The sequence below is a fragment of the Haliotis rufescens genome, unplaced genomic scaffold (assembly GCF_023055435.1).
Source record: "Haliotis rufescens isolate VD_foot unplaced genomic scaffold, xgHalRufe1.0.p SCAF_5, whole genome shotgun sequence".
Classification (NCBI taxonomy): domain Eukaryota; kingdom Metazoa; phylum Mollusca; class Gastropoda; order Lepetellida; family Haliotidae; genus Haliotis; species Haliotis rufescens.
Window position 1 is genome coordinate 55,561,411 of NW_025964223.1, and position 25,789 is coordinate 55,587,199.

A 25,789-nucleotide genomic window follows, 5' to 3' on the forward strand; every position below is an offset into this window, starting at 1 on the left:
TACAATTAAAAATTGGTAATGTTTTACAAAGTAAATTATCATCTCTCAGCCGAATATCTTAATAGGCTTATTCCTTACAGTTTCGAAAAGCACTAAGTATAACTAAAGGGATAAAACAGTGAAGTGTAAACAAAAGCTTGTGCAGATTCATTTATACCAGCTACAGCACAACTTTGGAATAATACGCCACCAGAAAACCTAGAAGGGGCAGAGATCGTTACACAATATAAGAACGTGCTACACGGGAGGGGAGATTGGGATTTTAATTACAGAAACAGGTATGTCAAATTATTCACAGTCGCCAACATGGTTACTCTTTACAAACAGTGCCATACGGAAATTCGTATTTGAGTAAGGAAGTTCAAATCAAATCTCATAATACCCCTACATACAGGAGTTTAGTCACATGTGTTCCCATGATAATCCTACCTCTAGGAGTTCAGTCACATATGTTCCCATGATAAACCTACATACAGGAGTTCAGTCACATGTGTTCCCATGATAAACCTACATACAGGAGTTCAGTACCATGTGTTCCAATGGTAATCCTACATACAGTAGTTCAGTCACATGTGTTCCCATGGTAATCCTACCTACAGGGGTTCAGTCACATGTGTTCCCATGGTAATCCTACATACAGGGGTTCAGTTACAAGTGTTCCCATGGTAATCTTACATACAGGGGTTCAGTCACATGTGTTCCCATGGTAATCCTACCTACCGGAGTTCAGTCACATGTGTGTTCATGGTAATCCTACATACAGGGGTTCAGTCACATGTGTTCTCAGGATAATCCTACATACAGGAGTTCAGTCACATGTGTTCCCATGGTAACCCTACCTACAGAAATTTAGTCACATGTGTTCTCAGGATAATCCTACATACAGGGGTTCAGTCACATGTGTTCCCATGGTAACCCTACATACAGAAGTTCAGTAATCCTTCATGCAGGAGTTCAGTCATATGTTTTCCCATGGTAATCCTACATACATACATACAGGAGCTCAGTCACATGTGTTCCCATGGTAATCCTTCATACAGGAGTTCAGTCATATGTGTTCCAATGGTAATCCTACATACAGACACACAGAAGTTCATTCACACGTGTTCCCATGGTAATCCTACATACAGACATACAAGGAGCTCAGTCACATGTGTTCCCATGGTAATCCTACATACAGACATACAGAAGTTCATTCACACGTGTTCCCATGGTAATCCTACATACAGACTTACAGGAGTTCAGTCACATGTTTGCCCATGGTAATCCTAAATACAGGAGTTCCGTCACATGTGTTCCCATGGTAACCCTACATACAAGAGTTCAGTCACATGTGTTCCCATGGTAATCCTACATACAGGGGTTCAGTCACATGTGTTCCCATGGTAATCCTACATACAGGGGTTCAGTCACATGTGTTCCCATGGTAACCCTACATACAGGGGTTCAGTCACATGTGTTCCCATGGTAATCCTACATACAGGGGTTCAGTCACATGCGTTCCCATGGTAATCCTACATACAGGGGTTCAGTTACATGTGTTCCTATGATAATCCTATACACAGGCGTTCAGACACATGTGTTCCCATGGTAATCCTACCTAGGAGTTCAGTCACATGTGTTCCCATGGTAATCCTATAAACACGAGTTCACATCCACATGGCACACACGTTAATCGCGTCTTGATATTATCATCAAATGTTACACACAGATCCTGTGTCCGTCTATCACGTGACACTGAGTACAACGTTTAGGTAAAGACTGTATAGGAAAATGTCCCTTTTACAAATCCAAACAGACTCTCCATCGAAATAAGCCCAATGCACCAAGGAAAAACTTATCCTTGGATAGCGAGTTTACTCGGAGAAGGGACCAGGACGTTTAAAGATGGTATTTACTGTTAACCTGCACTTTATTAAGAGGATAAAACAATGACTAGTTTGCTCGGAGTTGTGTATGTAGTGTCCGGACTAGAAACATTATTAAACTAGACTCGCTTTATAAGTGAATTATCTTCCCATTTTACCTCATTTTTTTTATAAATAGAATAAGCATGTGATATTTTGCTTTATTTTTCACCTATAAACGACTTAAATACGACCTTTTACAAATTATGGATTCTTATATTATAACCATTAGTATTTATCATATGTTACTTATAAATAAATTGATATGAGTATGAAATGAGTGAGTGGGTGAGTTGGGTTTAACGCCGCTTAATGTGGGAGGAAAGCCCGAAGTGATGCAGGTCTCAGACGTTTACCACTTCGGTGAAACCAACGAGCACGTGTATGGTACTGACAAACCTAGAAACATAATTGGGGCGAACCGGGATTCGAACCCACAATCATAGGTTTCTGGCGTACCCAAGGGACACAAGTCTGCACAGCGAATCGCGGCGCCTTGTACGACTGGGCCACCCGTGCCCCCGTACGAGAATTAGACTACCAGATGTCGGGCTTTTATTTTGTGTAAGCCTCAGTGGCTGGGTGGGTTAGATCGCTGACTTTGAGTGCTGGCGTTTATATAGCATTTGTCACATTTGACCACTTTCTAAAAGGCATTGTGTATTCATATTTCTAACCCGGATCTTCATGGGTTGAAGGCAATTGAGCGAATTTAGGTTGATTGTCGTTTTTAGCAATCTTTAAGCCACAATCATAGGTTTCTGGCGTGCCCAAGGGACGCAACTCTGCACAGCGAATCGCGGCGCCTTAGACGACTGGGCCACCCGTGCCCCCCAGTATGAAATGAATTTGTCCTTGAATATAGTATGTATGCAACATAAATGAAACTCCGAGTCGAACTTGAGCACCACGCCCAACCTAGGGTATTATCCCGTCTGACACAGGCCGATATATTGATGAGTTACTATGTTTATGCTTGATGGTGTAGCGTCAAGTTCAAGTCTGAATTTAGATGTCGTCGTCGTTATTAGTGCCTTGTGCCAAGAGCCTTGCGTATTGTTGATCACCGTTAACTACAAGAATGGTGTAACTTCACAGATTGACAGATAAACAACGTCATTAGAAGTTACTTGAATCAGATTTGTTGGGACTGATATACTTTCCAATGTAGACCTATAGGCAGAAATATTTAACAATGACGAATTAGCCCCCAAAAGCAATAGCAAGAGTTCGAGATTTTACGGCGCTTCATATAGTATGTTTCGCGATAGAGTTTTCGTACAACATAAACATATACCACTGCAAAATTGTCTTTTAGAAAATCAAAGTGTTTTCTTCATTGCAATAATGTATTCAAGACATACATAAGACACGCCAGGGACTCAATATATAACAACACTGGTTAACTCGGAGTCTTCAGAATTATACTCGTGCTCGTGGGTTTCACCAAAGTGAAAAGCGTCTAAGATCTGCATAACTTGGGGATTTCCTCCCACATGAAGCTGACTTGATGTAACTTGAATACTGTTGAAAGTATCGGTAAACCAAACTCACCCCATATTGGTGATAAAGGACACTCCATTCATGCAAGTTCCACTAAATGTGTTTGCGTTGTCGCGGCATCTAATAGTTAGTGTATATTGTAGGTGAGTGAGGTGAGGTGAATTGGGGTTTAACGTCGCGTTCAAGATTATTACACTTACATAGCGACTTGCTTGTGTGTGTGTGTGTGTGTGTGTGTATGTGTGTGTGTCTCTCTCTGTATCTGTGTGCGTGCGCGTGTGTTTGTGTGTGTGTGTGTGTGACTGCTTGTACTAGTCTGGACCAATGCCAGTTTTATAGTGCCAGCCCACTGAGATGCCATCAACAGGAATACCCCACTCAGACAGTTTACTGACTCCGAGCCGACCAGTCCTTGTTTCAGCCCCTTAATCCCGAACGCCAGGCAGGGTAGCAACAAATACCGTCTTTTAACGTCTTTTGACGAATATCGAACTCGACCTTCCGCTCTCCGAGCGTACGCTCTACCACTAGACCACAGAGACGGTCAGCAGTTACAGTAGGATATAACACGAACACAGATCAGAATGTTGATACACAATTTAATTACAACTGTAAATTTAACATTTTGAGCAATTTTATTAACGTCCATTTACTTATGATGCAAATGGTGATTGAATTTGACTTAACTCCGCTTTGAACAGCATTTCAGTTGTGTTACGTTGGAATGGTAGAATATATATTATTATTATCATTATTATTAAAACACGAGGATCATGGCGGGGGCTGCCAACCAGGCACCACTTGAAGACATTTGCCTTGTTCCTGTAAAAGCAGTAAAGATGAAATTAATGTCAGTCACAGAAGATTCGCTAAATTAGAGAAATGCAATATTGGCGTATGTGACACGATTTGTCTCTATTATAGAAACGTTTTCTGGAAGTTGACAGAGAGAGGGTTAAAATAACTTCAAAAAATTACAGTTAATTAGAACGAATGAAGTTTATTTTGTATTACTCATACTGACTATGGTAATGAAAGGACTATTTCCTGTTCGTAACAGATCAAGCGATTGTCTGACATGGAAAGTACTTCAAATTTATTTTTGCCTCAGGTTGACTCAATCATAAATTGTTCAATCGAAGTCTTGAAACATTGTTGTACTCCTATTAGAGAAAGCAATATATTCCCTTGAATCGGTTACTGAAAATAGCATTATGCTTGTATAATGATTTAGTACCAATGATTCGTTAATCTGGAAATGTGATAACCCGGATGATCTAACTGTGACACACACAGACACGCACGCAGGCACGCATGCCCGCGTTGGCTCGTCACACCGAAGTTCCGCATGTATGCGATATGAAAAGCTCAGGCTGGATGTACCTGCCTTGATACGACTTGAGCTTTGCTGTAAGAGGAAAATCATCACTTTACCACTTCCGCGCCCAACTAATCACTCACTCACTCACTCAACCACCCAAACTCTAAAACACACCTATCACCCACTCACTCACTCAACCAGTCATCCACCTACACACTCACCCACTCACTCACTCAATCAGCCCTCAACCACCCAAACTTCAAACCCACTCACCCACTCACCCACTCACCTACCAAAACCCCAAAACAAACTGACTTGGTTCAAGCATGTCATCAATCCCATTTGCGTGGATCGATGCGCATGATATCAATCACTGGATTATCTGGTCCAGGCTCGATTATTTACACACCGCCGTTATATAGCTGGAATATTGCTGAGTGCGGCGTAAAACAACAACAACAACAAAAAAACACACTCGCACACTCGCACACTCCCTCACTGCCGAGCATGTTGTCAAAGTACATTAATGTCCGTTTGTTTTATCCATGTTGGCCTGGAGTCGCGCTAGCACCAACTGAGCACGTGTGTGCTCCAATTCAGTCATCCTTTCTTTCTCGAGCTCCATCTGTTTCCTCAACTCTTCTGCGGCTCTTTCTGACTCACCTCCCCCGAGACCGAAGATATTGGATAGGACATGAGAACCGAAGGTTTCTGCAACCCAATCCTCACAACACTTAATTTTGATTTTAAGGCGCATCTCTCTCCATGAAACTCCAGATAGGAGTGTTAAACGCAGTTTTATCAATCATACCCATTTGATCCCATTCGTATTTAAATACGAACACGTGAGACAGGTGAGAGACGTAGCGCAAAACATACGTCGTCGTCGTCAGGCCGCTCAAATGAGCGGCCCACTCGTTCCCCGAGCGGCTTAAAATAGGGTTTATGCAAGTCTTTATGTTCAGTTATACTCTAACAACCGAAGTGTCAACATGAACTGGAAATGCTTAGTGCCGTTTGCAGTACCTACTACCATTACCATTTTTGGGGGTACGTGCAGCGGAAAAACTTACTTGACCAAACGAATAGTGCAGAATGCTAAGACTGTGTTTGAAAAGTCACCCCATCTCACAGTGTATTGTTATGCTGCATGGCTGGATATGTATGAGGAAATGCAAGCTTCCATTCCAAACAACAGTTTCACGTAGGCATACCAACTGAAACCGACATTCATGAGTGCTCCGATACATCCCCAAAAACATGATTTTGGTGCTGGATGATCTTATGATGGAGATTTCAGCGAGTAAATTGATGATCACCTTGTGTGCCAACCTTTCCCATCATCTATGCATCACAGTACTAAATCTCCAGCAAAGCGCTTACCCCAAGGATCTTGGTTCGCGCACATTGAGTTTAAATACTCATATATTCATTTTAATGTCTAATCCTCGTTCTGCACACGAATACAAGATTCTAGCTTCACAATTTTTTCCAGGACAAGCCAGATATTTTTCCGAATCCTATCGGGATGCAATAGAAGGAGAAAAGTATGGTTATTTAGTCGTTGATGCATCGCCTTACAATAACCCAGAGTATGGTCGCTTACGCACGGGTATCTTACCCGGAGAGCTTTGTACCATCTACATGTATTTACCGCGAGACTGAAATATCATACATAACCCATGCAGTGTCCGTAACTTACTCAGTTGCTAATCAACTGCGAGATGCACAAGGTCTTCTTCTGGAAGATAGTCTGTACCACACCAGCTCGCACTTTACACGTCACTGCGTCCTGCCGAGGAAATAACGGTAAAAGAAAGGCAAAGGGTGTTTTACTATAAGGAAGCGTGCATACAATCCTTACAAGAAGCCTTGCTCGAATCAATAGATATCCCTTATCGGTTTGATGGACCCATACCTTATATCTACAAGAGGACTGAATACAACCCTTGAAAAGAATTTATATAAAAAAATAAAAATAAAAAGATAACAACAAAAACAATACCATGACTGCTTGTATTGCACCATGTTTAGATTTTCTTCACTGGTTGAGCGATTTCGTACCCATGCAAAGAAAATCCCTGTTATCTCACTTAACCAAACCTCAGTTCAAGGCTATCATCACTTTGGTGTATAATATACTCATAGGTAACATTCCGCTGGAGGACAGTGTTAAAAAGAAACTGCAGCGCTACAGACATGTCATTCGCTCGATAGGAGCAAAACGCAAAGTTACAAACACAAGCTGGAGGTGCTTATATCTCATCACTACATCCTCCCCCGTGCATTACCGCCCTCGATACGTATTATTTAGAGGCAGACGACGCTACGGATGAAATCAGTTCACAGGATGAAGCCTATGATATTACTATCACGAGAAACTTATCAAAGGTTGACCCAGAAGAGGGACACCAGTCCTCCACCCCACACTAAACCTACATCTACTTTGATGACAACAGACGGTGAAAGTCAGTCAGGAGGATCTGCAGTCAACACTATCACACATAAGTCGTCTACAGAAGAGACTAAGGATGAACCAACTACATCATCATCATCATCATCGGCATCTAATGCAACGTCTAAGGATGAACACATCTACCATCATGGAATGGCGAGTGTCGTTAATGATTTGGACGATATACTCGCACACCTTTTGCGAGATAACAAAACTAACTCCACCACTGGGAAACTAGTGGGTCTGTGGCAGCTCTTGAAACAACAACAACGCGACCTAGGAATTCCGTTATGGAATGCCAAACTCGAACTGAGTGACAAATACGGACAAACTATACATGGTTCCAATATCATTTAATTGATTAGACAGTTTACTTTGTCTTCTCAGAAAGTTGAGGAGGTGCCCACTGCCTTCCAACAATTTAAATCACAAGTGAAAAAGATAGCAGGTTATGACAAGATTTTGTCGCAAGTAGGGAATGGTCTTAAGAGAACATTGTCCAACTCCACTCAAAAGCACATGCATTTTCGGAGTAAAGTCAAGTTTGGCGTTCCAGGTGCTTCAAAAAGCTCAAACCATTAGAAACTTGCTAACTGTCTGTCAAACTGGGAATTTTGTTTTTTTTCAAATTGTAAACCACTGATGTGTTTAACAATAAAATCTATTACATACATGACTTGGTTGGTTGTTCTTCACACAAGGTTCTAGAATGAGTTACCTCCTATGGGTTGAGCTTTTCTCATATTCAAAGAATACTTAACAAAGGTCAAAAGTTGTTTAGAAAAATAAATTTTAATCATTGTAAGTATGATTTAATAATACAAATACTTTAAATCACAGTAATTTATAATACCACAAACAGATATAAGCACATGTTCACATTTGAAAACACTCATTAGTAGTCATACAAAATCACTCGATGGCTTTCATACAATCAGACAGGTTACATGATAAGATTACCATCACACTAGTTAAAGATTACTATCACACTTGCTAACGATTATAATATGAATTAAAATGAATATATATTCCTTCATACATCAAGGAATAAGTTTAAAACTGTAATACAATCACTTTCATTCTCTGTTAAAATATTCATGAGGTAGCAAATCACTGATGCTGAATGATTATATAAATGATTTACATAAATTCTTCAAACATTACATCAACATTACACTCTTGCCGCTCATGCTCAATCATACATCAATACAAGTATACTACAAATCACATATAACATTACTGATGAGAAATTTGCTGTACACGGAATCGAGTTAAATATCTTACTGCATCAGCATCATCATCAGCAGCAGCATCAACATTGGTCCACAATGGGGTTTGTGAGGAATCCAGTGTGATAGAGGAATGAGAAGCTTGAGAGGCGTCCAGTGAGAGGGTTCGAGTGGTGTCCAGTGGGATTGGTGATGAAGTCATGAATGATGTGGTGGCGATGGCAGTAGAGGATGAAGATGATCTGTCTAGACTCTGCAAACTGATAGCATCAGGGTTAAGGACGCGGTGATGGAGGAGAGATAGGTGGTAATGGTGGTGTTGGAGTGGATTGAGTGGATGGGGTGGTGGTGGTGGTGGTGGTGGTGTTGGAGTGGATGATGATGGTGGTGGTAGTGGTGGTGGTGGATGTGATGAGCGACATAATTGTAGAATGCACTTCAACAAATGAATGATAAGGTACAGCACAATTATGCTGCACATCCCTAGAAGCCCCTTTATTTCTTCTCTAAATTCTGAAAACAATTTCAATCAAGGAAGAGAATAAATGGATATAAACTAAGCGGCAAAAAAGTATAGGTTGGCAATTTGTAATTTTCCTAAAAACAGCGATAACTAGTGGAAAGTGGATATTGGGAATATGACTGCCCAGGAACAGGTACCAAAAAACACCTCACCCGAACGCACCACCTTTGACGGCGCTCGTGCGGTGACAAAAAAATGGTGAAACAGGTTTCCCGCCTATGGCATAAACTGCACGTGCATGTTAGCTGTATAAATGCGTTCGTCTGCAGGGTATAACCACATGTGAGGACAGCACACAAAAGAAATGCCACGACTGTCACAGGAGCAGAGAGAGAGAGAGAGAGAGAGAGAGAGAGAGAGAGAGAGAGAGAGAGAGAGAGAGAGAGAGAGAGAGAGAGAGAGAGAGAGAGAGAGAGAGAGAGAGCCATCGGTATGGCCGAAATGGGGGCAACACAGGTCCATAAGACAGTCAAATGCATTACATTTCTTGCTCTTCATTGTGCACGTCCATCATTTCAAGTTGTAAAGAATGATTGCAACTAAAATTTCTCTTTCTTCTTCTTTTTACAGTGTAGACAATTAAAACTACAATTATCCCCACCAATGGAGTAAGTCCTATTGAAGTAGATACAATAACAGTAATTTTAACTTGAACGGTAGTGGTAATTGAAGAGGAGGGTCGTGCTGTTGGAGAAATGTTGTGAGTGCGATCTATTGGAGACGTCCTGATCTCAGTAGGTGTGACTGATCACAAAAATACAGTAAATTAGTATATTACATAAACGAAAAGAAGGATATAATACATATCTTACATATTGTAATGCAGATTGAAAATAGTAACACTAACCATTCAAAACAAATAATTCCATAACACGATAACTGACAAGAATATATTTTAACAAGACTCATACCCACCTATAGTGGCGGATGGAGCTCCGATCCTGGGGTCCTGAAAGTTGTCCGGGTGGCTTTGGGGGACGTGGTGGTCCTCTTCCGGGTGGTATCTGTTGGAGACGTCCTGATCTGAGTAGGTGGGACTGATCACAATAAATAAATAAATGAATTAAAAATAACTTCTTTTTTTAAAATAAATATATAAAAAAATAAATTAAAAATTTAAAATAGTACAAATACAGTAAATTAGTATATTACATAAACGAAAAGTTGAAAAGAAGGATATGATGCATATATTACATATTGTAATGCAGATTTAAAATAGTAACACTAACAATTCAAAACAAATACAGAGATAAACTTACTTAACAATAAACAATTACTGCTTGAAATAAACAAAACAGCAGTTAATCAAATACCTAGATTACCTCAGTCTCATTAACATCGGATACAAGTTCTCCCTACCTCTGAGCACATCCCATTACAGGTCACGTCAGAACAACCTTTCGCGAATTTTGACTGACCAATGAAATTACTAACAGGAAGTTTTCTTAGCATTGCGCTATTATTTTCAAATATTGGCGACTTCCATTCCAGACTATTTTGAACCAGTCATACAGTCCGTAACAGTGGTTTTGTTTTAAACTTTAGAGGTTGCATAAATAGAAAAACATATTCCGCTAACAATGTCATATAACAATAGGAATATATCATTTTTCATTTTTATTACGTGTTTGAATCGTTATCTATCGTGTAGTTGTCCGATTTTCGATCACGAACGTTGATACTTCGTAATTTCGTTTATCCAACATACTCGTTAATTCGACATAATCATATGCAACCAACAATATCGGATTAACGGGACTTGACTGTAATTACATAACACGACTCATACTCACCTATAGTGGCAGAAGGTATTCCGATGGTAGTCCTGAAAGTTGTCCGGGTGGCTTTGGGTGACGCGGTGGTCCACTTCAGGGTGGTAGTCCTGCTGTCGGTATGGCTTCCTAACAAGGGACATTGAAACAGTAATGTTATGTAGTTCTGGAAACAATACAAATGTGAACCACAATTAATAAGTGTAAAGTGGTAGTTAAAATATATTCAAGAACATTTATATCTTTGGTTTATCATCTGTAACTTTTGAATTATTATTATTATCAATGATATTTAGAATTCTTTTTAATATATTTCGAACGACATACCCCATGTTCTGTTGTTAACTCGAACTCCCTGTTTATTGCCTAGAAGTGAAGCACAAGACACAGCATCTCCGTCAACAACACGCAGGTGCGGGAAGAGTTTCGTGGATAGTAACAGTTTGGTTGATGGTCCTTCGATCTTGATTTTCACCACCTGTAAATATTTTCTGTTCCGAATGTGTTCCCATCCTTCCTCTGATGGGGGACAGGTGATGATTAATCGTCTATGACGACAATGTCCGCTGATTTCTTTGCTTTGGCATAGGGCTAATAGTATTTCCAGCATAAAAAACGTGATGATTTTCTTGTCCGCCATCCTGGGATATGCGTTCCCGCGTAATGAGAGAGAGATTGACAGTGCTACTAAGTTCAAAGATCAACAGAAACTCCATGCATCACCTTACAATGTATTCACAAATGGTCATTAACCCTGTTCGGAACTGTGTTTCGAGTATTTCATCATTGAGAAAACGCATTTCCAAATGATCAGCACTGCGGGAAAAATGCCGTTTAACCATCATGTTCATGTGAATACAATCCGAGACATTGCAGGTTATAGCAGTTATCACTGGTCACACTGTACACTATTTGTACCATCCTCGTGAAACAGGGTGATTTGTATTTATATACAGCTGTACTACTTTGACAGTATAACATACATACAAGTTGATTTGATTCTATTTACACACATGAGTCTACATTCGACTTTTAAGTTCAGTCCATTATTATTTTTAGTATGCGTGTATAGGAATCTTTCTTCTCCGTTGTCAAGAAGTTGAGGTGCATCCATTCGTTGTCAGTATATTTTAGTCTATGAATCTCATGAAATTCGAGTCCCTCGGACCTCATAAAGTCATTCGCATCTTTTAAGATGTCGGCGTGATTTAACCTTCCCAACACGTCGCCGAAATACCATGCTACCTCGCTCGTTTCACTTCGGGGTTTTAGGCAAGTGTGTTGTCTTTGTGATGGGTGACCCGTTTCACACCCAGGACACTTGGGTGCTTCCCCGATTTCTTCCCTGATACCCTCCATCAATGCTTTATGATAGAAGGAATCCAAAATGGTTTCGAACTTCTGTCGTTGCTCGCTCAGGGAATGGTCACCAGGAAGTGGTAATACGTGGTTTAGTCTGTGTATCTCGGGAAGGTTTCACGAGCGCGACAGTTTCTGTGAAAGCTTTCACTTGATTGTGATACAAGTTCTTCCTCTCGTACACGGTTCTACATCTTCTGTCTGCCACACTGAAGTGATATCTGGTAACAGGATGCATAATTCACTGAAAAATAAGGAAAATTCATCTACATATGTCAATCCATCATTTATATCTCGAATAACGATTTTTCTATTTTTATTGTTTTATTTCGTTATTTATTTAAAGTACCTGGTAACGCGTTGACTGTCGTCTCTGCTGTAATTCTACCGCACTCTCAATCCGTTTGCCAGTCTGTGTGAGCTCAAAGTGAGTGCGAGTGTGAGTAACGGTAGAACCTTGACAAGAGGGGTTACTGAGGCACGTTTGTTTGTTCGTGACCGTAGGGTAAACTTGTCACACCACAAGGAAGTAAAAATCTCTTATTGTCGAGAGGGGAGAGAGCTATTTTGTTGACTTTCACGGTGTATAATGTATTGTGAATAGATCGTATCTGTCTGAAAGTAGCCCAATGCTGTCTATTGAAAAGACACTCTTTGAACATTTGATGACGGAGATGTTTTTTCACCCAACTCCGCTGAACGCCTTTGGCACGATTCTCATGTATCACCTGATCATCATGATTCCCATCGACCAAGAAACTATAGTTTTTGGCTTTTAGTCCCTCAAATTCTCGGATGATCTTTCCGTCTGACTCAGCTTTCATTAAGCCCGCCACTTTGTGACGGTCTTTGCTGTACAGAGGATGAGACTTGGGGTAATTGGAGGTATCAAACAAATGAATGTGTTGTTGCATGAACAGGTAGGGATCAAGCAGAGGTTTTTCTGGTGGAGCACTGATCGAAATCAGGACGGAATCCGTATCCGTCATTAACAGCTTCATCTGTTCACTGTATTGTCTGAGTAGCACATCGTAATTAAACGAATAAATGTGTCTTTTTACGTGTTCCAGGATACAAAATCCTACGGCAATAGGTTTGTTGAGCTTTCCATTTCAGGGGGCACGGCTGGCCAAGTAGTCTAAGAAACCTATGATTGTGGGTTCGAATCCCGGTTCGCCCGAATTATGTTTATAGGTTTGTCAGCACCATACCCGTGCTCGTGGGTTTCACCGAAGTGGTAAACGTCTTAGACCTGCATCACTTCGGGCTTTACTCCCACATTAAGCTGACACGCCGTGATATAACTGGAATAATGTTAAAAGCGGCGTTAAACCGAACTCACTCACTCACCAACTTTCCATTTCAACTGCTGTCAAATGTTCGGAAAACACATTTAAACGCTTAAAGTTACACTTTCAAGTGTATTTGAGCAGCCTGTCAGCATCTGTCACCAGCTGTACATTCTTATATTTTCTGCAGTTTTCAATTTGTTTGCCATAACACGCCTTATTTAAAAGCTTGTAATAGTCACCTGATGCATTGTCTGTCGCAACCTGTCGCTTGCGATGTTAATGTCGATGTATGGTTTCGTCCATGCACGCTGCTTAAACCTCATGACTTTGTGAATGCGAGACAGTTGTAGTCCTAGTCTGAGATAAAATTTAAGCATTTCGAAATGAATGACTTCGTTGGTCTGGTCTTTCAAGGTGCAAAACAACTTTTTACCCGTGGATTTGGTGAGAGGCATGTCTAACTGTTTGAGAATATCCCTGCAGTAGGGAGACAACTCGTCCGGGTCTATGTCATCGTGCATGGGCGCGAGATGAAACGAATTAATAAATCATGCAAGTGTACAGGTACGGACAAATCGCCTTCTATGACATAACCGTAATCACCGTCATAGGGAATTGTCAACCAGTCTATCGTCTCAAATTCATGTCGCTCTAAAAACTTAAAATCTGACACAGCTAATGATTCCATCATGCTTTTGCTGTACAAGCTGTTCACGTCAGAGTAAAGCAAATAGTTGGTGTCCTGAGTTGGATCAAACTCGGTCATGTAGGGATTGTTAGCCTTTGAATATCTGACTGATCATGCTGACCCCTCCGCGAATACCTTTTTCAATGAAACTGTACAAATCGGGGTGGGTAAATAACCCGAGTTGCGCTCCAGTGTGCTTGAGACAGCTTGCCATGGTAAATCCTGGTAAACTCAGAAAGTGAAAAGGCTCCAACCCATAATCTGTCCTACACATCTGACGAAACGATTGCAGGACGTCGCATAAAATCAAGGTGTCTACAGACACGTACAGTCTGACAAAGTGATTTAGCGTATGACAGCCAAAGGTGTCCCACAGCTGATGAACAAAGGCATATTATTGCTCGGAAATACCAGGTTTGCTGGGGGAAATAAGATAGAAAGGGACACTTGTAATATTTGTTTTTGTGAAACAATGCATTGAGTGGGCTGATACTCCACCTTCTGAAAATTTCATTCAAAATTTAGAATGTAGTCAAAATTTATATATAGCGATTATCAAATACATAATTCCCAAACCCCTAATTAAACGTAGGTAATACATGCAATATGCATTGGTGTTTTTAACACTTACCACAAAGACCTGTACTTTTCAAAGAGACGCACAAAACATCTTTTAGGGCTGTCTGTGTTCTCATACGCTCGGACTTGTTTCGGTACCAGCTTCCTGTGCTTCAGGCCGCCGTGATTAGTCTTTGACGCGTCTTCCGTGTAGAGTAGATACTTTCTGCCATTATCGTCAGTGTGGGGACCTGTTATTTGGGGGTTCGAGAACAGCCTCAGCGCTCTATGCTCTCTTCCTCCTCGCAGTGCTAAATGCAAACCTGTGTAAATGTTTTGAAAATGTGTATTTTAGACAACGGCAAATATGAACAATAATGAAAATTCAGTTAATTATTTCAACAAACTGTTAAACTTTTGTGTTCAAAAAGGTTCACACATTAATATTTAAATTTTATATGTGAATGAACAAATTCCAATGATTTAGTTTATACTATTTGTAAAAGTGATTTGCGAAGATATAAAGAAATACAACTGTGTGATTTACTTTACTTACCGGTAAGATAAAGAACCGCATCCACAAGTTGCTGAGGGTCGTCTTCGCCTAATGAACCGCTACTCCACAAGCGCTCTTCGTCGTCCATTGATATAGTTTCAGTTTTCTTCCTGGCAGAGCTGCCCAGTCCTTTTTTAGAAAGTTCCTTCATTAAAGCGTCCAGACATGTTCTGCTCTCTTCAAACTGTTGATCCTCGAACAAATTAATGTCCTTTCGCCCTTTAAGCCTCAAGCCACTGTGAAGAGCGGTAAACAGTCCATGTACAGTGTCCGCCGTGTACCGGGTGCCGTCCTGTTTCCGCGCCTCAAAAAGGAAATATTTGAAAGCGGTGTTCATAGTAGATAGGCTCATTTCGACTATATCCACTGTCAAGCACTTTTGCGGTAATTCAACATTGTCCGCAATTGACCGTGACTTGCGTTCTTCTTGCCACGTTTAAATGTTGAGAATGCCCAGTCATTTTTATAACGTGTTGTTCTAGGGACACAGATCTCAATTTTCTCGGCTATTTCACGCTCGGAGACTGGATCTCCAAAACGGAATTTAAAGTCATCACTTTCCTTGTCTTCTTCAGCACAGGATGCCGATTCTTTAAAAACTGACTGTCAGAAATATATCGTTGTCGTCTGCGTCCATCCTCTTCAGTGGAATTTATTCGACTGGCTTGAACCACGTGCGCTCATTGTTACAACGGGCCTGAAGCACGTGCATCACGTGCAGCGCGCGGATGTACTCCCCGCGTATTGCAGTTAAACTCTCAACAGTAAATATCAATGAATTCATGTTAATACCAATTAGTAAAATTATTTCAAAATCATATCTTTGATCAGTTCATAAGTGAGATCAAAAACTTGCCCTCGGTTTTGTTTGGGAAGTAAGCCCTTGGCCTCGGGAAAGGGGGTCGGGCATATCGGCCCTCCCCCCTTTCCCTCCTCCGCGGGCATACTTCCCAAACAAAACCTCGGACGCGGTTTTGATCCTACACGTACGTCACCGATATCTGTATCTCCTCCGCAGTGATAGCATACTGTGGTGCTCTCTATGGCTATGCATCTGCCTTGGTCATTCTCAGGGGAACGGGGTTTGCATAGATCTCTTCCCGTATCCAATCATTGTCTTCTATGTATAACACTTCTAATAAATTCAGCGGCTGCATCAGGTCCCGTGTAAACCTTTAAAGGTTGGGTATACTCGGGGACCCGACTGATCAATTTGTAAGCTGTTCAGATTCACTACTGTAATGAATTAATGTATTTACATGTAGTCATCACTGACAAATCTTGCTTTCTCGTACAGAAATATACACTATTTCAAGTGACATTCCATTTTTATTTTTCATACAATGATAACGGCGACTTTCATTTGTATATAAAAATTGATTCAAGATTTTAGAATCGAAATCTATTACCTACACACTGATGATTGATGATTTGAAATAATCATATAACTATCCATTTTCACATGCTCATGCACTGATATTTTCACCTCTCGAAGAATTGATACATTACTAATATCAAATACTTTCAAAGATGAAGAATTATAGTAATATGTCCACCATTATCCCTGCTATATGTTACTTATTACTTTATTACTTTATTTGTACTATGATAAAAGTTTTACATTCTCGAAATTCATCTTTAAAACGAACGATAGTCCATACACTCAGTGCATATAGCGGTACACGATACCTTTCTTTTATGCAATCAGCTCACGCACTTGGATCAATCTCAGAAAGTCGTTTACGTTATTTTTTCTTTGATGCGTACCCACGCCTACCCATTCACCCCTACCTCACCAGTGCAAAAATGTCTCCTATCCCTTAAAACCTTTTTATTTCAAATTCTTGTACTCGTAGAGACATCGCAGATGTAGCAAGATTACGTTCTTAATCTTGTCAGTTAAATCTTTAATCTCCTACCTACTTATCGAGTCAAGAAACGAGCACACTTAGAAACGGTCAAGATTTCCAACTATGTGAATCAGACATTTCCATTTTCCATTATCCAAGTTTGTCATAGCAGAAATTCCAATACCAGATTCATCCGAGTACCACCCCTACAAACAGTAACTGATTCATTGGTTAAACTGACATCCAATCCGAGTAGATTGAGTTTTATTACCCGAAAATTGTATTCACCATATGCACAAGTCATTCATTACTAACCAACACTTGTTATCGTGATTGACAGTAGATACGTCTTAAAAAACACTGTCCATCGCGACTTCCTTCACTCGACAGGACGAGTTCCAGCCAGCCAACCAACCATCCAGCCACCCAGCTAACCACTCAACCACCCAGGTAACCACCCAGCCACCCAGCTAACCACTCAGCCACCCGGCTAACCACTCAGCCACCCAGGTAACCACTCAGCCACCCAGCTAACCACTCAGCCACCCAGCTAACCACTCAGCCACCCAGGTAACCACTCAGCCACCCAGCTAACCACTCAGCCACCCAGCTAACCACTCAGCCACCCAGGTAACCAGCCAGCAGGCCAGCAAGCCAGTATCATGAGTACCAATACTACTACTACTGCTGCCAAACGTATCCTGTCTTATTTCAACAATCCGGTTGACATCACCATAGACCCAAGGAGCAGTCGAGCCTTCCTCCATATTAAAAAGAGGAATGCCCGAGGGGAAAGATATGTGAGCCTGTCTACCGACGCCTTTAAGGCGTTAATTGAACATGCTCAGGAAATTTGGGAAGCGGCAGAGGATATGGAATTAGTGGCAGCCACGGATGATGAGATGTCGGAGTTTTCGGCGAGATACCATCCATACGCCAGAGAAGGTGAGTATTATTTTGGTTGAATTCATAATATATGTTAAACAATAAATATGATCTATTAACCGTGCAGTTTAAAGTAAGATAGATTTCAAATGTATTAGAATACATAATGATGTTAATCTTTATCGTTTCCCCCAGAAATTTTAAACTTCGTAGTAGTACTTTCAACGACTTGACTTTTATATATATTGTAGGTGCACCGTACGTCCCGAGATCTCCCGACTACCCACCACCACTCCCTTATAGACCTACTCCTCCAACACCAAGTACGATGAGTTCACCACCAACACCAGCGGCTGCCGCTGCTGCTGCTGCACCGTGGACATCAGTCACTCCGACACCAACGTGTACACCAACGTGTACACCAGCACCAGGGGCTACACCGTGGACACCAGCACCAGGCGCTACACCGTGGACACCAACCACCAACTCTTGGGGGTATTCATTGCCTCTTCCTCCTACATCTCCCTATCCTCCGGTGGGGAACAACAACATGAACGTCATCAACAACGACAGCAACATGTCGCAGATGGTAACGGGACAACCGTTACAGGTGGCTGCCCCGGCCTCAGGTGTCACCAATTCTAATGACGGGGCTACTACTACTACTACTACTACTACTACTACTACTGGTACCCACGTACGAATCACTCCAACACCATAAACAACTGCAACAGCTGCAGCTGCTGCTGTCCCAATCAGTGAATAAATATATCTCAAAACTTGATTATCTTGTTTTTCCTTTGTCTATCGTAATGTTGTCAGTTTTCACTACATATGTAATGCATTTTCTTCTCATGACAAACAAATATATAAAAAAATACGATTTTTAAAATCATGAACAACAACACACTTGTATGTGTTTGAAAACGCATTACGTATGGTGTGTAGTCCCTCGCTGAAGCTCCCGTTATATGAGGTCAATAACCACACGCTGCAGGTGTCACGGATTCACCTCAATGCTTACACAGAGGACGAAGTGAACAAATGTCCGACGCTGGTCCCATCCATTCAGTCATTCATACATCCATTCGTGAAACGAGAGTACGCTACCTTCTGGAGTGTGTGTGACATATCAATTCAACTCACGTGTAGTGGGGATTTATCACCCAGTGCGAGTGAAAAGAGTAAGAGCAAGCTGTATGCGACAGTCCTACAGCAGGTTTCAATGTGATGTGTACACAGACATGTGAGATGTCTGGTCTCAGCTAGAACGTTGACACACCAAGTCCGTACAGATCATATGACTTACAAGGTCCCGAATCCGTACAGAGATCCCCTTCCATCCTCACTGCCGGTCAGAGACGTAAACGACGCAAACTCAAACTATCATGGATATTTATTTTACCCTTCTGAATTTGAGTGAGTGAGTGAGTGAGTTTGATTTTACGCCGCTTTCAACAATATTCCAGCAATATCACGGCGGGGGACACCAGAAAAGGGCTTCACACATTGTACCCATGTCGGGAATCGAACCCGGGTCTTCGGCGTGACGAGCGAACGCTTTAACCACTAGGCTACCCGACCGCCCCTCTGAATTTGACACACACACACACACACACACACACACACACACACACACACACACACACACACACATTCCACCTGTACCCTTTCAACTAGACCATCCACTTTACACTGGAATGTCTCCCGACTACCGACCGGGACAGCCACCACGGTCCTTCTGTCCAAAACTATTTCAGGAATCCACAAACTAAATAACGGTCTTATTTGTTCACTTAATCTCCTCTATTGTTGTCATGAAGTACTACATTATCATCTATTCACAATATTAGCCTGATGATTTACTGGTGGAAGTGAGACTGCTTGCACAACCGTTGTGGGCTTGATCTCGTCCTTTGTGAGCCGCGCCAATTTACACTTGTCAGAGGGATACACAAACTACGAGAACCAATGAGTGAGTGAGTGAGTGAGTGAGTGAGTAGGGTTTATCGCCGCTTTTAACAGTATTCCAGTTATATCACGGCGTCTCAGCTTTATGTAGGGGAAAGCCCGAAGTGATGCAGGTGTCAAAAGTTTACCACTTCGGTGAAACCCACGAGCACGGGTATGTGCTGATAAACCTAGAAACATAATCGGGGTGAACCGGGATACGAACCCACAATCATAGGTTCCTGGCGTACCCAAGGGACGCAAGTCTGCACAGCGAATCGCGGCGCCTTGGACGACTGGGCCACCCGTGCCCCCGTACGACAATTAGACTACCAGTTGTCGGGCTTTTATTTTGTGTAAGCCTCAGTTGCTGATTGGGTTAGATCGCTGACTTTGAGTGCTGGTGTTTATATAGCATTTGTCACATTTGACCACTTTCTAAAAGGCATTGTGTATTCATAATTCTAACCCGGATCTTCATGGGTTGACGGCAAGTGAGCGAATTTAGGTTGATTGCCGTTTTCAGCAATCTTTAAGCCACCGACGACTAAAAAGTTTATGGCCACAGAAAAGCCATGTACAAAACCATTGTAGTACTGCCGAACTACAATGCCAACATCTATCACTATCTAACCACTGCGCAATCATGTAATGCTTTGAATAAAACCACATTAGTACATTTACATGATGTATAATCTATTTTAAAAGTTTCTGCACAGATTGTCATCTTACCGGGACTGCACGTCTTTAAGCCCCGTCGACGGAAAATTAAACGTTCCAAGGCTCATACAGGCTTAAATTAAATTGACTCATGTCCCAAACCGGATATTCTTCGACATGTGTTGTAGCACGCTTCTATATGGGCAATTGTCACACCAATATTGTACCTTAAACGAGGTTTCCACATTTAAAAGGCACATTGGTCCCTAAATGCAGGTGATATGCTGGATATTCAGTGGGACATTTTAAACGCATATGACAAAAGGCATCAATGACATTTTGGTTTGTTGTTACTTTTTTAACAGGTAAAAATTAAATTTTGAACGTGTTGACTCCTTATTTTCTAGCTGAAAAAGAAAATCATGTCTTGTGTTTGCTCTGTCATTCCATTTTAGAGTATTGTTTTATAACACATGGATTATTCATTCTCACTTTCTTATTTTCATCCTTTATCGTTTAGCCTTTCGCTAAAATTTGGATAAAATGTTACACAACTTAAATAGAAAATATTCGCAATAAAGCTCAAGGCTTAAAAACGTGCAGTCCCGTTACCATGGCGACCGGTATGTCTAATAAATCTTCACGTAACAATATCTTCTCTACATTCTCATGGGATTTTCCTGTTTTCGCAATGATCTCCCTCACGCCGTAATCATGTACTGACGAGAGAGACTCGTTTTGCTTGCGAAAATGTAAGAATTCAAACTTAAAAGCTGCAATTATGAAATGCATACGTCGTCATGTTTACTTCAATCTTTCTTTCAGAAAAGATATTTAGTACATTTGAAAAAGGTCTGGTTGTATCATATCTGGTGTCGTTCTTTCACAAATATTGAATTTCTATGTGGTACATGCACTTCCTTGTATGGAGCGTGGGTGTAAGCTTGCGTGTGCGTATGCATAAATGCATGCTTATATGAAGATACAACCACATGTAATTCGAGTGAGAATACTTTTCGTCACAATAAATTGTGTTGACCCAGTGTGCGAATTCATATCTAATATCACTGTCGGGAGTCAGGCTGTACAGCTAGTTTCGAGGTAACACATCTATATCAAGTGTATCATATAATGGGTAAGTTTCTCGGCAGTATATAGCCAACGGATAATAAAAACGATATCCGTTGGGGTCATGTGGGAATAGAGATGCGAAAAACAAAGGTTAATTAGGGACTACTTTCACTGTTTATAAACAAACATGGCGTCGCCCTTGTCATTCGGCTATCGCGTCAGAATTAACCATCGGGAATTAGGAGAAGCAACCTAGATAATTGCTTTCATTCTTAAAAGAGTAGACTAAAATTCTGAAAATCACTGTCGAACTGTGACTAGCTAAGTAGTTTTACAAGTTTTTGCAACTCTGGAGATATAAATTGCGAAACAATATTGCGAGGGCAAACGCCAAGCTCGCTAAATACAATGTTTATTTCTAATACAGGATATTTACCATCCCAAAACACACTCGCGTGATAAGCTGTATGTTCCTGGTGAAATAACACGAACACAGATCAGAATGTTGATACACATACTTTATTTACAACTGTGTATTTAACATTTTGAACAATTTTATTAACGTCCATTTATGCAAATGCTGATTATTATCATTATTATATTTTAAAGTGAACCGAAAAACACGAGGATCATGGCGGGGGCTGCCAACCAGGCACCAGTTGAAGACATTTGCCTTGTTCCTGTAAAAGCAGTAAAGATGAAATTAATGTCAGTCACAGAAGATTCGCTAAATTAGAGAAATGCAATATTGGCGTAGATGACACGATTTGTCTCTATTATAGAAACGTTTTCTGGAAGTTGACAGAGAGAGGGTTAAAATGACTTCACAAAATTATAGTTAATTAGAAGGAATTAAGTTTATTTTTTATTACTCATACTGACTATGGTAATGAAAGGACTATTTCCTGTTCGTAACAGATCAAGCGATTGTCTGACATTTTATTTTGGCCTCAGGTTGACTCAATCATGAATTGTTCACTCGAAGTCTTGAAACATTGTTGTACTCCTATTAGAGAAAGCAATATATTCCCTTGAATCGGTTCCTGAAAATAGCATAATGCTTGTATAATGATTTAGTACCAATGATTCGTTAATCTGGAAATGTGATAACCCGGATGATCTAACTGTGACACACACAGACACGCACGCAGGCACGCATGCCCGCGTTTGCTCGTTCAGTTCCGCACATGTATGCGATATGAAAAGCCCAGGCTGGATGTACCTGCCTTGATACGACTTGAGGTTTGCTGTAAGAGGAAAATCATAACTTTACCACCTCCGCGCCCAACTAATCACTCACTCACTCACTCACTCACTCACTCACTCGCTCACTCAACCATCCAAACCCTAAAACACACCTATCACCCACTCACTCACTCAACAAGTCATCCACCTACACACGCACCCACTCACTCACTCAACCAGTCATCCACCTACACACGCACTCACTTACTCACTCAACCAGTCATCCACCTACACACGCACCCACTCACTCACTCAACCAGTCATCCACCTACACACTCACCCACTAACTCACTCAATCAGTCATCCACCTACACACTCACCCACTCACTCACTCAACAAGTCATCCACCTACACACTCACCCACTCACTCACTCAACCAGTCATCCACCTACACACTCACCCACTCACTCACTCAACCAGTCATCCACCTACACACTCACCCACTCACTCACTCAACCAGTCATCCACCTACACACTCACCCACTCACTCACTCAACAAGTCATCCACCTACACACGCACCCACTCACTCACTCAATCAGCCCTCAACCACCCAAACTTCAAACCCACTCACCCACCAAAACCCCAAAACAAACTGACTTGGTTGAAGCATGTCATCGATCCCAATTGCGTGGGTCGATGCTCATGATATCAACCACTTGATTATCAGGTCCAGACTCGATTATTTACAGACCGCCGTTATATAGCTGGAATATTGATGAGTGTGGCGTAAAACAACAAACAAAACAAAACAAAACAAACACACTCGCACACTCGCACACTCGCACACTCGCACACTCACTCACTGCCGAGCATGTTGTCAAAGTACATTAATGTCCGGCCTACCTCCGTTTGTTTTATCCATGTTGGCCTGGAGTAGCGCTAGCACCATCTCAGCACGTTTGTGCTCCTCTTTAGTCATCTTTTCTTTCTCGAGCTCCATCTGTTTCCTCAACTCTTCTGCGTCTCTTGCTGACTCACGTCCCCCGAGACCGAAGATGCTGGATAGGAAGTTCCCAAATGCATCCACTGGACCACTAAGGATAGGGCCGAGAAGCTGACTTCCTATCTTCAACAGGGATCCAAAGGCTCGTTTGTTTCGATTCAGTTTAGAATCATCCGAGTTTCTGACGTCTTTGTGCGAAGTTGCTGTCTGGAGAATGACAGACATGACAACGCAGGCAAGGATATATTTTGACTGGACTCTCATAGTTACCTTGAACGAAAGTAAAACCATCTTAAATGAACTGCAGCAACATGTCCGATCTAGCATTGAGATAAATCCCTTTTCTGTTAAGTGAGATACTAATAAACTGATATGGTCAATATCGAGAATGTCGAGAGTCGTCATATGTCGGTTTAAGTTCGCAGGGTCGTCGAAGCGGTACCATTGCATCATGGCTGCAAGAGACCCTTTGGCGTGGGTTATAGTCAAAATCGTACGAAAGCCTAATGATCCCACTTTGGTACCATAATTATTATTTTTATCGAAATTTCGATTTTTTTCTCGTTACATCGATTATTTATTCGTTGTTTCAGGTTTATTTAAAAAACTCGAAATTTCGCATTTTAATTTCTGTATTTCAATATTTTCTTGAAAATTCGATTTATTTCTGCGATTATTTTTTCGAGTAAGTAATTGAAATAACGATGAAATAATCGAAGAAACTAGAACAAAAAAGACATTTCGAGAAAATAATTGAAATACCGAGAAAATAATCGAAGTAAAGAGAACAAAAATAGAAATTTCGAGTTTTTTAAATAAACTTGAAATAACGAGCAAATATTCGAAATAACGTAAAATTAATGGAACAAACGAGAAAATAGTTGAAATAGCAAGAAAATAATCGAAGTAACGAGAAAAACCTCGACAGTTCAAGGTTCGACAGTTTTCGAAATAAACTCGAAGTAATGAGAAATAACTCGAAGTAACAAGAAAATTGCTTGGGTGTTTAGGTGATATCGACAAAAATAAATTGTCTCGTAAATTCTTGAAAAATATAATTTTGCTTCAGACTGGTGAAAACGAAAATTGCCTGCCACAAAATGTACATATGTTGCAGGGTGTATCTCTTTAGAAATAATTCAGGCGTATACAAATATCTGTCCTCGACACAAAATCCCCCTAGAATATAAAATTGGCAGTCCCGAATTTGGAATTCGAACCCGAGTCACCGGCAGGACAGGCGAACGCAACAACCTGTGGGCCACTTCGCCGGTCCCTTGTCATATGTGGACAAACTGTCAATAAATTAGCGTTACCTGAACGATCTGTCGGCTCCCCACAGAATGTCTGAGCGTTATGAAGGCGGATGTTCAGTGAAGCTCGGCCCAACTCTTATATACATAGTTGATGAGGAACACTCTGATGTATATGTCATGATCAGGAATAGGAAAGTCCCTACATTAACTTCCGCCCTTGCATATCTTTGAAGGTGCGCAAATGTAAATATACTGACGTGGTCAGCGACTTCACCCGGTAGACCTATATTTGGTATTGTGTTGATCTCACCCTTTGCACCCCCACATCTCCCATCCCCTACCCCCGCCATGGGAACGATCAAAGAGTGAGTGAGTTAAACTTTAACGTCGCATCGGTACTATCGCAGCCATAGATCAAAGACGCAGTGGGAATAATACAATGGGGCATGAACACATTCACGCCGCAATTAGCAAATTATTGATAAAAAACGGCTGAAAACGTAATACAAATATAAGTAAAAATAATAATAGTAATAGAAATCTAATTAGCTATGTTGTCTGTACTTTTTGTATATCTTGGACATGCCAAAATCTACTTGAGATTAAACGATGCAATGAAGCCGTTTCAACTATTTTGGCCTAAATTATCAATATTCCAGACATAACACGGTGGCCGTAACATAATCGATTCTGGGTCATTAAACAAATGGCTGACATCGTGAGAAAGGACCCCAACCGTCGTGATATGTATTCAAATGTATTCCA

General features: G+C 41.1%; 2 protein-coding genes across 3 annotated transcripts; both read right to left on the bottom strand.

Moving 5' to 3' along the window:
* Positions 1-4,152: 4,152 nt before the first annotated feature.
* Positions 4,153-25,166, bottom strand: LOC124127201. Of its 2 annotated transcripts, none has more exons than XM_048384548.1 (3): positions 25,085-25,166; positions 23,669-24,038; positions 4,153-4,232 (listed from the first exon to the last, which is right to left on the bottom strand). In XM_048384548.1, exons 2-3 carry the CDS (start codon positions 24,030-24,032, stop codon positions 4,168-4,170), a joined length of 429 nt encoding a protein of 142 aa, XP_048240505.1. In that variant the 5' UTR covers positions 24,033-24,038; positions 25,085-25,166; the 3' UTR covers positions 4,153-4,167. The 2 variants fall into 2 exon arrangements, with proteins under 2 accessions (XP_048240505.1, XP_046346609.2); XM_046490653.2 differs by lacking the exon at positions 4,153-4,232 and adding an exon at positions 22,149-22,259.
* Positions 11,925-15,522, bottom strand: LOC125373462 (uncharacterized protein KIAA1958-like). The gene is made up of 3 exons (XM_048384547.1): positions 15,164-15,522; positions 14,681-14,930; positions 11,925-12,313 (listed from the first exon to the last, which is right to left on the bottom strand). The coding sequence occupies exons 1-3, from the start codon at positions 15,513-15,515 to the stop codon at positions 12,217-12,219; spliced, it is 699 nt and encodes a 232-aa protein (XP_048240504.1). The 5' UTR covers positions 15,516-15,522; the 3' UTR covers positions 11,925-12,216.
* Positions 25,167-25,789: the final 623 nt, after the last annotated feature.